Raw genomic sequence first — 12,256 nt, 5'->3', positions numbered from 1 at the left:
TTTTGTTGGCCATCCCCCTTTTATGTGAGGTTCAGAGCGAGGTGGTGCTTGACCCAAGGCCACGCAGCTAGAAGATGACAAAACCAGGGTGGGTGGGCAGGGGCGTCTGGCTCCACAGCTTGTGTCCGGAGCTGCTTGGCTCCCAGGACAGGGCTGCACCCGGGCTCAGAGTTGGTGTGCCTCCCCCCCCCCACCCCCCCCCGCCCAGGGAGACGGTGGAGCAGTTGGGGTCTGTAAAGCCAGCAGGCTTCCATGCATCCGCGGCCAGAGATGGCTACCTCCAGGGCCTGGACAAAGCCGAGGCAACTCCTCCAGGCCCTACCCGGCCGCCCCGCCCCCGGGCCACCAGGACTGCAGCATCCCACCAGAGCAGTCTGACCAGCTTGGAGGGAAGTGGCATCTCTGAGCACCCTCCGCAGAAGTCTCTGCACCAGGCTGGGGGGCCTCACCTAGAGGTAAGCATCTGCATGGGGCATGGATCTCCCGGAGACTTCTGCCCCAGGGCCTTTGCTCACACCCTTCCAGAAGGCCTGCTGCTCCCAATCCCAGTCAGTTATAGTTCTGCCCAACATTCAGGACTTATGCCCAGTGCTGCCTCTTTGCTGGGGCTCCCCCTACCCCTGTTGCCCTGCCAGGAGCTCTTGCTTGTCCTCCAAGAGCTTGTGGCCCATTGTCTGTATTTCACTGAGTCTGATTAGTGCAGATGGGGGGGGGGGGGGTGAGGGACAGTCCTTGACTCCATTTGACTCCATGGCCTGTTTGTGACATTTGAGCAGCAGTTTTTAAACTGTTGGGGAGCCACAGGTCACTATGGAAATGTCACTTATGCTGTGATCCTCCCATAGAACTGTGCTTCTACATGCCTGTGTACACACACATGCACACACACATACACCTGTGGTCCTGATGACCCCATAGTAAGAAATCTGCATTAGACTATGAACTCCTTGAGGGCAGGCACCTGTGCCACCTGTTTGTATCTTCCCTTAGACCCAGTGTTGAGGGGGTATGCACGTTTGATGAATTGGGCACGGGCATGTCTACAGTCAGACAGGACCGTGGCTTTCCAGGCCCAGGCTGGAAGACCTGTGGAGGTGTGAATCGCATCCCCAGCGATGGGCCGGCTTTCTTCTTATCCTTCCCCTCTTCCTCAGCTCGGGAAACCTGCTACAGTGTCCCTCCCAGGGCCTCGAGGGCCTCGGGGAGGCAGGACTTGCTCAGGGTCCTCTGGGGCATGGAATCCCTGCTGTTGGCCTGAGGACCCTCACACCCCAGGGCCTGGCTGCCGGGAGCTGGGCCAGCCTCCCTGCCTGCCTGTGAGCCTCTGGAATGTGAGGCCCAGGCCAGGACGCAGGCACATTCCTCAGACTTAAAGGGACACTGCCTCTCTCAGGAGCCCTGGATGGCGTCCCCCGAGACAGACAGCGGCTTTGTGGGCTCAGAAACCAGCAGAGTGTCGCCCCTCACCCAAACACCAGAGCACCGGCTCTCCCACATCAGGTACCCTGGGCCCCCGCCACCCCATTCCCCATCAGCATCACACATGGAGGGGTAGCCTGGGAATCAAGGTGCCGTGAGCCCCAGAGCAGGGGTCGATGGTCTGGGCATTCTCAGAGCCCTCACCTCATCCCCCAACCATGGTTCCTTGCCCCCATCTTATCAATAGAGGGGAACCAAGGTGCAGAGACAGGAAAGTGACTTGCCCAGCGTCACTCAGCCAATCAGCGGCAGACCAGGGAATAAGTCTTGTTGAGTGAATGAATGAGTGGATGGTGAAGGAAGATCTACAGGAGGGCGGCGCGGGGTGAGCAGTAGACGAGGATAAAGGGCAATCGGGGTGACTACCTGGGAAGAGACGAGGCTGGAACCCCAAGGCAAGGACGGAGGCGGGGACTCGGGTGAAGGATGGAGTGACAGACAGGCCACCATGTAGAGTGACAGCCTCCAAAGCTGGTGCAGCCCCCCCGCCCCGGGAGGCCTGCCTGGAACCCCAGGGCTGCATGGGAAGGAAGGGTTAAGAATTCTGTATATTTTCTAAAAAGGAGCTTGAGCTTTATAACCTGTGGGCAGGCAGGTGTACAGCTCTGCACTTTACCCAGAAATGCATGTATAATGTGGGTGCAGCCTCAGAAACACTGTACTGCCGGGGGTGCCCGGTCCCAAGGGTCAGGAGCTCATTGGCTTAGCAGGTGGAGGGGTTCAGAGGCCAGGGCCTGTCTGTGTGATCTCGACACGTCTCTCCCTCCACGGCCCCTCAGCACTGCAGGAACACTGGCCCAGCCTTTCACTTCATCTGAGCCTCAGGACGCAGCCTCCCACCCCCAGGACGCAGCCTCTCCGCCCCAGACCAGGGGTCCTCCAGTCCCCAGAAGAGCCACGGAGCCCAGCACACCCAGGAGCCGAGCCCAGAGGCGCCCCTCGGGCCGGGACAGCCCTCTGCAGCAGAGGGCACCCAGCTTCCGCCTGGAACGGGCGCTGGTGGCCGAGATGGGTGAGTGGATGCATCCAGGTTGGCCAGAACCTGGGAGCGGCCCGGATGGCCCGGATTGGAAAATCAAACCAACAACAACAACAAAAAACACTTGCATTACCCTTTAGGATACGCTAATACCCTACAGGTTCATAGCAGGAAAATTTGAAACTACAGGGCAAAGAGGAAAAAAAATATGCTGAAAACCATCACTGCTGCCTTTTGGTGTCAAGCCTGCGGGCTGTCTTCTGTGCCAATGTGTGCGTGTTTATTTAGATACACTTGAAACAGAAATGGGATCAAACAGAAATGTGAGTGTTTCATGACCTCCTTTTTGCACTAAACATTGTGCCACAAACACTTCGGTGTCTATGAAGCCTGTGATTTCAGTTTTTACCTTTTTTTTTAGGTTTTAGTTTTTTTTTAATTTTTTACCTTTTAAGAAAAAATGCATGTATGCTTTCTAGTGAAATCACACACACACACACACACACACACACACACACAGGAAAGAACATAAATTGATGAATTTTCACAAAATGAACACAGACCAGCACACTCCGCCTGACCGGAACCCCAGCCCCTCCCAGAGGTGACCACTGCTCTGACTTCTGCACTGCAGATTCGCTGTGCCCCTTTCAAAGCTCATCATGGAAAACTTTTAAAATTAAACTTTAATTAAATGTTCGAGCAATCACGGATTCCCGTGTAGTTGTGAGGGATAATCCGGGGAGATCCCATGTGCCCTTCACCGGGTTTCCCCCACTGATAACATCTTGCAAAAACCGTGGTTCAGAGTTTAACCAGGATCCCCCAAGTTGCACGCTCTCCCCAGCAGCATGCAGGCAGGTGTGACTGTATTTTAGCGGGAGGTGGGGGCCGTGGAGCCGGTCCCCGAACAGCCTGGTGATGCCTGGCAGGGTCTGGGCTGGTCCACGCGAAGGAGCGATGAGCTCTGTACTGGGGAATGTTCCCAAAGACTCACATCCGGTGCTGAAGTGGTGGACAGATGGGGGGACGTCTAGGTAGAAACAGCTCTGCAGGCCCAGCTTTGCACCCCAAGCTCCCAGCAGAAACCACATCTCCTGGTTCTTTCTGAGGTCAGTGGGCAGTGACCTCACTGGAAACTTCCATTATGACCTCAGCTGGCACTCTTTGTCCATACCCTTCTGCCCACAGAAATTCGTGCTTCGAGGGTCCTCTCTGGGTAAACTCACCTTGGTCTCCTTCTGCCTCCCATAGAGGTCCCCGGCTCAGAGTTCGAGGGGCAGAAGCGGATTTCCAAGCGTCTCCCCTGCAGCACGACAATCAGCCCCCCGCCCGCCCTGGACCCTGCCGCCGCCCCTCTGCCCCATGGAGCAGCAGAGAGCACCCACACCTTCCTCCTCACCAGGACAGGGCGAGAGTAAGTCGGACCAGCACAGGGATGGCACAGGATGCCCGAGGGAGGCTGGGGGGTGGGGTGCTCAGCAATCACATCCGGGGGTGGCTGTGTGGCGGGGGGGCCCGACGGACCCAGCTGTCCTGCCAGCCAGCACAGGGCCACTCTGTGGGACCGCACTGATGTGGACACACTGTAGAGGACACTTCTTGGCCGGTGGGAAGTGACCTAGAGGTTCACCTTCCTGGTGCTGAGACCTCGCTCCCTGTATTTCTCCTCCAAGGCGGGTCTCCACTTGCCAGGCCTGTGTTTCAGTGGGTGGTGCTGTTCCTGCATGAACCGAGGAGGGCCTGGTCTTCAGTTCTCTTCTTTTTAATCCAAGCACAATTGTTCTACTACGAAAGTTGCTCCTTGTGTGAGTGAACAGCAATGGGAGAATAGGTTGGCCAGCCCTCTTAGCTCTCCTTTGAGTTGCTTTTGGCCAATAATCGATCACATGCCTCTGCTGGACCGGGTTGTCCGTCCCAGGTACACGGGAAAGACTGCTCCACAGGACTCCCTCCGAGGCCCTGGGCCTGTGCCCTCCTGGGGCTGGCGTATCACCTATGTGCAAAGGCGGGCACAGGGCTGGCATTCGGCTCGCAGGCCTGAGTTTAGTACGTGCACTCCTGCGGTGTCCTGTGGCACCGGCGGAGGAATTCCAGGCTTACGTGTCAATGATACGCTAGGCCCTGGGAATACAGCAGTGGGGGAGCCAGTCCTTGGCCTAGGAGGCTCACCATCTTGTAGGATGAACAAAGAAACCCCTGGTCACCCTCCCCAGTGTAAGTGCAGAGGCTCCAAGGACCGTGGGAACGCCCACAAGGGACATCTGGCCCGCTCAGAGGCTTCAGGGAGGGCTTCCTGGAGGAAGTGGCATCTCAGCTGAGAACAGAAGGAAGAGAGACAGAGGAGTGTTCCTGGGCAGGGCAAACAGCATGTGCAAAGGCCTATGGGTGGGTGGGAGAGCACCCATCACCTCTGCAGAGCCAACCATTCGTTTTAGCTGGGTCCCCGAGTGTGAGTGCAGCGGCGAGTGCTGAGCAGCAGGGAGGTAGGCAGGGGGACCTGGGGTAGGTCTCCCAGGGCCTCGAACACTGGCGGTGAACACCATGGTGAGAGATTTGGATGGTGGCTCAGCCCAGAGAAATGAGGTCACTGAATATTCGCGAATGCATAGATGCTGCTGAGGAGGGTGAGGGGGATTTTAAAAGGGAGTGGCAAGGTTGGGTTCACATTTTAGGATTTCCCTGGTCCCCAGCAGGGTGAGATGGAGGCAAGGCGGGGAGACGGCCACCAAGGCCCTTCCCCCAGGACGGACATGCGGGGCCAGGCAGACGGACGGAGGAGGGTGCATTTGAGAAGAGCCGTTGAGGCATTGGGCCCATAGGACTTGGAGTTGGTTAACTTCCGGGGGCGTCCAGGGAGGGAGGAGGGTCTTGAGTGACTCAGACCTCTGGCTGGCCAACCAGTGGATGCTGCTGACACAGAGCTGGGGACCTCAGGGGGAGAAAAGGTTTGCAGGGAAGACGAACTTGAGGTGCCAGCTGGCTCCCGGCACCAAAGAATTAAGTCAGGAAGACTGAGATCCTGATAGAAACACCCAGAAAGTGAGTGTTCTGGGTCCCTCGCCCGGGACAGGAAGGCGGCGCGGCCTCCAGGCCTGCACGCAGGAGTTAACTGGCCACGGGAGCTCTGGCTCTCCCGCAGGCACCCTGCCGTTTGCCTTGGAAACGCCAACAAACGTCTCCCTGGGGACTGGCGGCCCTGGACACACAGTGCACGGGCCAGAGCTAGAGAGTCCCCGTCCCTGGCACCCCCTGGGAGCTGGAGGTGGCGCCAGGAGACGCTCAGCCACGAGTCCAGGGCCACCAAGCGAGAGGGGACCCCGAGGGGAGCCCCGCCCCGAAGCCGGCCCCAGGAGTAGATGGAGAAGGTGCACCAGGCTGGGCCAGGCTGAGCCCCGACTCCGGCGCTCCGCATGTGGGGTTCGTGCATGGGGATGTCGGGCAGGAGGGGCGTCCGTGACACCTGCGTCCATCGAGACCCCAGGGATCCGGGTGCTGGCTGGACAGACGTGCAAACCGTCCTTGCTCCATAGAAACCAACGGCTCCTTGAGATGCGTTGCCAGTGAGAGGCTGGGCCGTGTTTGGGGGTCCCCCCTGGGGGTCCGGGCAGCCGCCGAGAGCGCTGTGCATGTCCAGCCTGCCTGCCTCCGGGGGTGACGGGAAGCGCCGCGGCGTCCCCTTAGCCCCGCTCCCATAAGCCCTTCGTCTGCTGCCGCTTGGGGCCTGGAGTCCCGTGCAGGACCATTTCTGAGCATCTGTGGTCTAAGGGTCTCAGGGGTGGGGGGAGGCCCGCCCACTGCCTGGCGGGGAGACAGAGAGAAGGCATCTTCTGCCGTCTGCAGACAGACGGACAGACGGACGGACGGACCGGCGGGCGGGCGGGCATGAGCGGTGCGGGGGATGTTCAGGGAGGGGCTGCCTGAGGGTGGGAAGGAGGTGGCCTGGGCTGGTCCTTAGCATTTCTGCAGACAGCGGAAAGGAAGAGGGGGCGCCCTGGCAGGGCACAGCTCGGAGTGTCGAGGGGCCCTTTATTGTGCATCCACCCCTCGATCCTGCCGGTGCGCCACTGGGGTTTGGGAAGGGCTGTGCACGGGTCCCCGCAGGACGGGTGGACGCACGAGGAAGTTCCAGGATCGGTTGAGGGCAGATGGGACGCGGTGGCCGCAGGAGAGGGACAGGGTTGGGGCGCCGGCGGGGGCTGCAGCTCAGCCCGTGGTTTATCTGCTCTCCGCTTCTGCCCTCGCCCCCCGTCCCCAGCCAGGCCATCCGAGAGCTGCAGGAGGAGGTGTCTCGGCTCCGTCTGAGGCTGGAAGACAGCCTGCACCAGCCGCCCCAGGGCAGCCCGACGTCCCCAGCGGCCGCCTTCGACCGCCCCGCCCGGCCCCGCGCCCGGCCACTGGACCCCCCAGCTGCCTGGGGCTCCCACTACGGCAGGTGGGTGACCCCAAAACACTCGCCCTTGGGCCCTGGTGCCAGCTGCAGAGGAAAACTTGGCCGCCTCTGGGTCTCTCCAGACGTGTGAACTCACACCCCTCTCCTACTCTCACATTTTTTTTTTTTTACTGTGCAATATTTGATGCATGAAATAGCCAACGCGTAATCTGAACTCACCACCCAAGTGAAGCGCAAACATTTCGGGACGTCTGTTCCTTGGCCATACGTCTGTGATGACTTCTCAAACCAGCTCAGTCTTGGTTTCTAAGTGTTTCTAAGGGAGGGCGCTAGGTTCAGGTTTCTGTGGTCATTGTCTCCTTCATCCTTCCCGGAACCCTCCGAGGTATTTGCTGCTCTTTTCCCCTAACAGATGAGGAAACTGAGGGGCAGAGAGCCTGACTCATGAGTCTTTGAGTTCGACGCTCATGCTTTCCCCAGAGGTTGGCTTCCCGGCTGATCATCTTGAAAGTCTGCGTAAAACCTCACCCACTGACATCATCATCTCTCTCTCTCTCTCTCCTTTTTGCTAGTAAATCCACAGAGAGATTGTCTGGTGAGCCCGGGGGTGCGCAGCAAGCTGACCCCGCAGGAAGGCGGCGAGCCAGGTCTTCCTCAGCGCCTCGGGAGATGCCCCAACTGTCCGTGAGTAAGTGGCCGCCCGCCTGGCCTGACTTCTGGAGCCACAGTCTGGGCCTGAGCTCAGTGGTCAGGGACCCCAGAAATAGCCTTAGGAGGAACCCGGAAACGGTTCTGTGTGTCTTGTTTAGCCCGTCGTAGTGCTCTTAATATAAACGCGCTTCCAGCGATAGCCACTGTAAGTCACGCACCTGCTACGTGCAGGGATTTCTCTAAAGGCTTTGTAGGGCCTCCGTCTCCGGCGGTCGGTGCGAGGTGGGTCATGTGACCCACGCCCTGCAGACAAGGACGTGGATGGACGCCCCAAAGTGCAGGGGGATTGCCTGATGGAGAAGGGGAAGGGGGCTCCAGCCCGCCTCCTTCCTTCCTGATGGGGTGACCTCGGCCAGGTCCTTGCCCCGCTCTGTGCCCTGAGAGGGCCAGCTGACCACACAGCGATAATAGCATCTGCCCCCTGGGACGGCCGTGGGGGTGCACGCGCGGCAGGGGCAGCTCGGCACAGGTCAGGAGTCCGTGTGCGTCGGCTGCTGTTACTAAGGGACACACCTGGATGAAAGCCCAAGCTGTGCCTCAGAGCCTGAGCGTGGGATTTGCTCACTCCCTGACCTGTGCGACACCCCCATCCCCATCCTCTAATGCCCCTCTTTTTCCACCCCAGGTTCTGAATCTGAGCCAACCCCCCCGCAGCTGTTCCCTGAGAAGAGCCGGGCGTCCACGGACAGTGCAGAGGCAGCTCGGGACGGAGTGAAAGGAGCAGGGTCGGGCGCCAGGCGGCCCGACAGGGTCACCTTCCGGGGCCAGTACACAGGTGGGCTGCACGACGGTGGGCGGGTGGGGTGGCCCGGCCCCCAGGGAGGACTCCCATCACGGAAGCCTTCCCCACCTCCCCGGGTGCCATTGAAATATCGTCATCTTCCGTGACTTCTGTGACGCAGGGAGCACCGGGGAGGGGCGCCTTGATCCCGCCAACAGTTTCTGATGCGTCCCCTGCCGCCGGGGCCCACGTGTGGTTCCGGGGGAGCCCCGTTAGCTGGCCAGTCATACGGAGGGCCATGAAGCACCTGCCGTTTGCAGGGTGGACACCAGATCCCTTAGCCCTGGCCTTCCTTCAGGTCGCATTCCCCAGGGCGCCCTGTGTGTCAGGAACTAGGCTCCCAGCGCCTAGTAAGACTTCACGTGACACACAGTAGGACTTCAGAGCGCGTAACATTCAAACCAGCGTGGACACGGCGCCAACTCTCGTGAGTCTGCGTAGCAGACGATAGCAAATAAGCAATTATAGCAAGTGTGTAAGTCCTAGAGAGTCGATTATAGGTGTGACTGTCACCCCTAGCACGCTGGGAAGGAGGGGCGTTAACCCCAGATCCACGTGGCCAGAGGTGAGAGAGACGTGTCTGCCCTGACAGCTGAGGGGTTAGAGGCGGGAACGGCGGGCCCCAAGGCGACACACACACACCCAATAGGACTCGGGAGCCCTGCAGGCCCCGGGGAAGAGGAGAGAAGTGATCGGACCCCATTCCGAAGGTATTTGAGACGGAGGGATAGACGAGGCAGCAGGTGACAGGGCGCGGTCAAAACCCAAGCATCTGTCCAACTTCCTAAAAACCTCTAGACCTCTAGCACTTTCCATCTGCCGGGCGCCGGGCTGCGCGCCTCGTGGATGTGGCCCCCAAACCCGTCCTGGGACTGCCCCCGTTTCACAGCCGCTGGGACAACAGGGAGAAGACAGGGCTGACCCCAAGGCCAAGCCGGTCCAATCTACCCCCCCCCCCGGCGAGGGGGGGCCCGGGGGTGTAGTGGCCCTGTTAGCCGTTGCTTAGCCGGGCTTCCTGGCCTGCCTCCCGGCCTAACGGAGCTTGGGTTCGCCCACTGCCTCCGCACGTCGGGGAGAGGAGACGCCTCCCCGACCTTCCCAGCCCCGAGCACCCGGAGCTAACTGTCTGCTTTCCTCCCCAGGCCAGGAGTACCGTGTTCTGACCCCCACGTCTGCCCCAAGAGGCGGTGGCACGATCTCCTGTCCCCACTGCCGGCCCCCCAGGACTCAGGACTCAGGTGAGGGGCGGCGCCCGGAGAAGGGGTCAGCTGCCATTTATCAAGCCCCTGCTGTACCAGGGCATGATGCTAAAGGTTTTATGAACGTTAATCCTCACGACCCTGTGAAATAGGTTTTGTCCGTTTGATTATGGTGCCTATTTCACGGGTGAGGAAACTGAGGCTCAGAGAGCTTAAGTAACTTGCCCAAGGGCACTCAGCCTCCTCGTGGCACAGCCCGGGGTTGCACCCAAGCTGTGACGCCGGGGCGCTGGCTCTTCGCCATTACACTGCTTTGCCTTTGCTCAAGTGCCAGCGGGCCTCTCTGTTCATTCATTCACTCAGGCATCGAGCACCGTCCCCTACTGGGCCCCGGGCCTTGGCCCCAAGGAACCCTCAGCTAAGCAGATGGTGACAAGCGATCTGAGCCGGGCTAAGGAGAGCACAGGGCGGGCAGGGAGCGGGAACCCCGCCAGGCGGGTGGGAGGCCTTCCAGCTGAGCTGAGGCCTGGAGGGGACGCGGGCCAGCCCTGGGGAGGGGTGTGCGAGGAGGGGGAGGTTGCCCACTCTCCGCCTGTCCCCTTTGGCCTCCACGGACCGCTGGGGCCTGAGGGGCCGCTGTGGGCCAGTCCCTCGGGAGAAGGGGCCCGTCTCAGGGTGAAGCGCTGGGCTTGGGCGCCCGGGCTTGGGCTCAGACAGCGAGCGCACTGCCCATTCCCCACTCAGACCTTTCGGCAAATCATTCAACCTCTGGGCGCCTCGGTTTTCCGGGCTGTCAAATGGGGGAGCGACGATAGTAGCCAGCCCAGTGGCTCGCTGGCTTTGATACAACACGGCACGAAGGCTCGCCGTATGCTGACTCTCCGTGGCCGGAGGGAAGCTCGGTGCTGACGGAGGTCGGCTGGGGGCTCCAGGCCCAGTGACCCAGACATGACATCTCTCTCCCTCCTCTCCTAGGTGGTACCGTCACCAGGGACCCACGGGGACCGTCTCCCACTGACACTGTGCGATGTCCCCTGTGTGGTCGAGGCGGGTCCTCCCCAGAGACGGATGGCCCAGACTCAGCCCCCAGTGGTAGGGACAGATGCCCACTGTCTCCTCCCAGACAGACCGCCAGCTGTCCTTGATGGGGGCTCGGGGCCCCGGGGTGGAGGTGCTCAGCTGGGGTGGCGGCTCTCCCAGTCTGGGACTGAGCAAACCGGGCGGGCGCAGGACGTGCTTCCCAAAGCGACACGCTCCCCGGGGTGGCCAGCCCTGTTCTCTGCTACATCCTGCCAAGCCGTCAGCCTGTCCCCTCTGCTGTCCCTCCCTCACAGGGCCAGAAAGGGCTGCCGCAAGGAGAAACGCACGCAGAGCCAGCAGCCCCAGCCAGCGGAGCAAGCGCACGGGGTCCCCGGCCCGGCCGCCCCCCGGACTGTGGTATCTGGCTGCAGCGCCCGCAGCGCCAGCCCCTCCCGCCTTCGCCTACATCTCCTCGGTTCCCATCATGCCTTATCCGTCAGCCACTGTGTAAGAACCTTCCTCTCCCACCTTCCTCGCCTACCTGACCCGCTTCATGATTCCCGATCAGACCCGAGCCGGGCAGCTGAGACCCCGGGCGCCACGGCCTCCCGCGTTTCCCCTGCGGGTACAGTGTGCAGAACACCGAGTGCTCCCTGCCTACCACGGAGTGCGCTTGGCCCTGGCCGGGGGTGGGGGGTGGAGGGGCAGCCGTGAAGCAGCCCGGCAGAGGGCCCTGCCCTCTAGGAGCTCCCAGGGGACGTGCAGGGGACTCTTCCCCTTCCCTGTGGGTCTTCCCAGCAAGCAAGTACTTGCACACTCAGTGTTTTCCAATAGGCTTGACTGTTTAGCACAGGTTTAGATGTATAGGGAAGTGGGGCAGGGAGCACAGACACCGCCCCTGCACGCCCCCCCACCCCCGATGCCCTCATTCCTCCCATCTCACTAGCATGTGGCACATTTGCACACTTAGTGGGCCGATGGGAATACGTTATCCCTACTAACTCCCACCGTGTGTTCGGGTTTCTTCAGTCTCTACCTACGCTGCTTTTTCTGTTCTGCGATCCCATCCAGGATGCCACACCGATGCCCCTTAGTTCACTGTCACGGGCCCTTGGGGGCCTCTCTTGGCTGCGACCGTTTCTCAGACTTTTCCTTGTTTTTGAGGCCCTTGAGCTCTGGGGAGCGTACCGGTCAGGCATAGGGCAGGATGAGCACTCCGCGTTTTACGGGGATTTGGCTAGAACACCTGCCAGGAGAGAAGAGGCGCGGCGCTTGAGGCAGAAGTGGTTCGTTGGGCTTTAGAATCGGAGCTGCAGTGGGATCCCGTCTCCCACTCCCTGCTTGCTGGGGCCTCGGTCGAGCTACTCCCTCTCTGAATCTGTTTCCCCATCTGTCAAATGGGGTGACAGTCTCGACCACATACGGTTGTGCGAGGGTCAAACGAGGTGCGTGGCCAGACGCACAGATGTGTGGGGAATTGTGTAGTGCGGTGCCCGCAGGGGCTCGTTGCCCAACGAAAGGGCAGCGCTGTCATCCCTGCAAAGAGCGCCACCGCGGCGCAGTACTGTCATTGGGAAGAAGAAAAAGGAGTCAAGGTGGCTTCCACAGGACAAGCTCGTGCAGCAGGGGAAACACAGCACCCTGTCTGCTGGCGCCAACTATCACCGGCGAGTAGTGTGCCTCAGTTTCCCTCA

The 12,256-nt window shown here is 60.6% G+C and overlaps 1 protein-coding gene across 4 annotated transcripts in view; it reads left to right on the top strand.

Annotated features, from left to right (window-relative positions):
• Positions 1-12,256, top strand: part of AKNA (AT-hook transcription factor) — a 50,761-nt gene that overhangs the window by 34,818 nt on the left and 3,687 nt on the right. For all 4 annotated transcript variants that reach the window (XM_072842502.1, XM_072842503.1, XM_072842500.1 and 1 more), the window contains 10 exons: positions 209-455; positions 1,394-1,500; positions 2,259-2,491; positions 3,713-3,875; positions 6,717-6,893; positions 7,424-7,539; positions 8,188-8,337; positions 9,486-9,581; positions 10,518-10,634; positions 10,877-11,069. In XM_072842502.1, the coding sequence (XP_072698603.1) occupies positions 209-455; positions 1,394-1,500; positions 2,259-2,491; positions 3,713-3,875; positions 6,717-6,893; positions 7,424-7,539; positions 8,188-8,337; positions 9,486-9,581; positions 10,518-10,634; positions 10,877-11,069 (1,599 nt within the window). The remainder of the gene's footprint in view (positions 1-208; positions 456-1,393; positions 1,501-2,258; positions 2,492-3,712; positions 3,876-6,716; positions 6,894-7,423; positions 7,540-8,187; positions 8,338-9,485; positions 9,582-10,517; positions 10,635-10,876; positions 11,070-12,256) is intronic.

This window comes from Canis lupus, chromosome 10 (genome assembly GCF_048164855.1).
Source record: "Canis lupus baileyi chromosome 10, mCanLup2.hap1, whole genome shotgun sequence".
NCBI classification, from domain to species: domain Eukaryota; kingdom Metazoa; phylum Chordata; class Mammalia; order Carnivora; family Canidae; genus Canis; species Canis lupus.
This window is presented reverse-complemented; position numbering and strand designations above follow the sequence as displayed.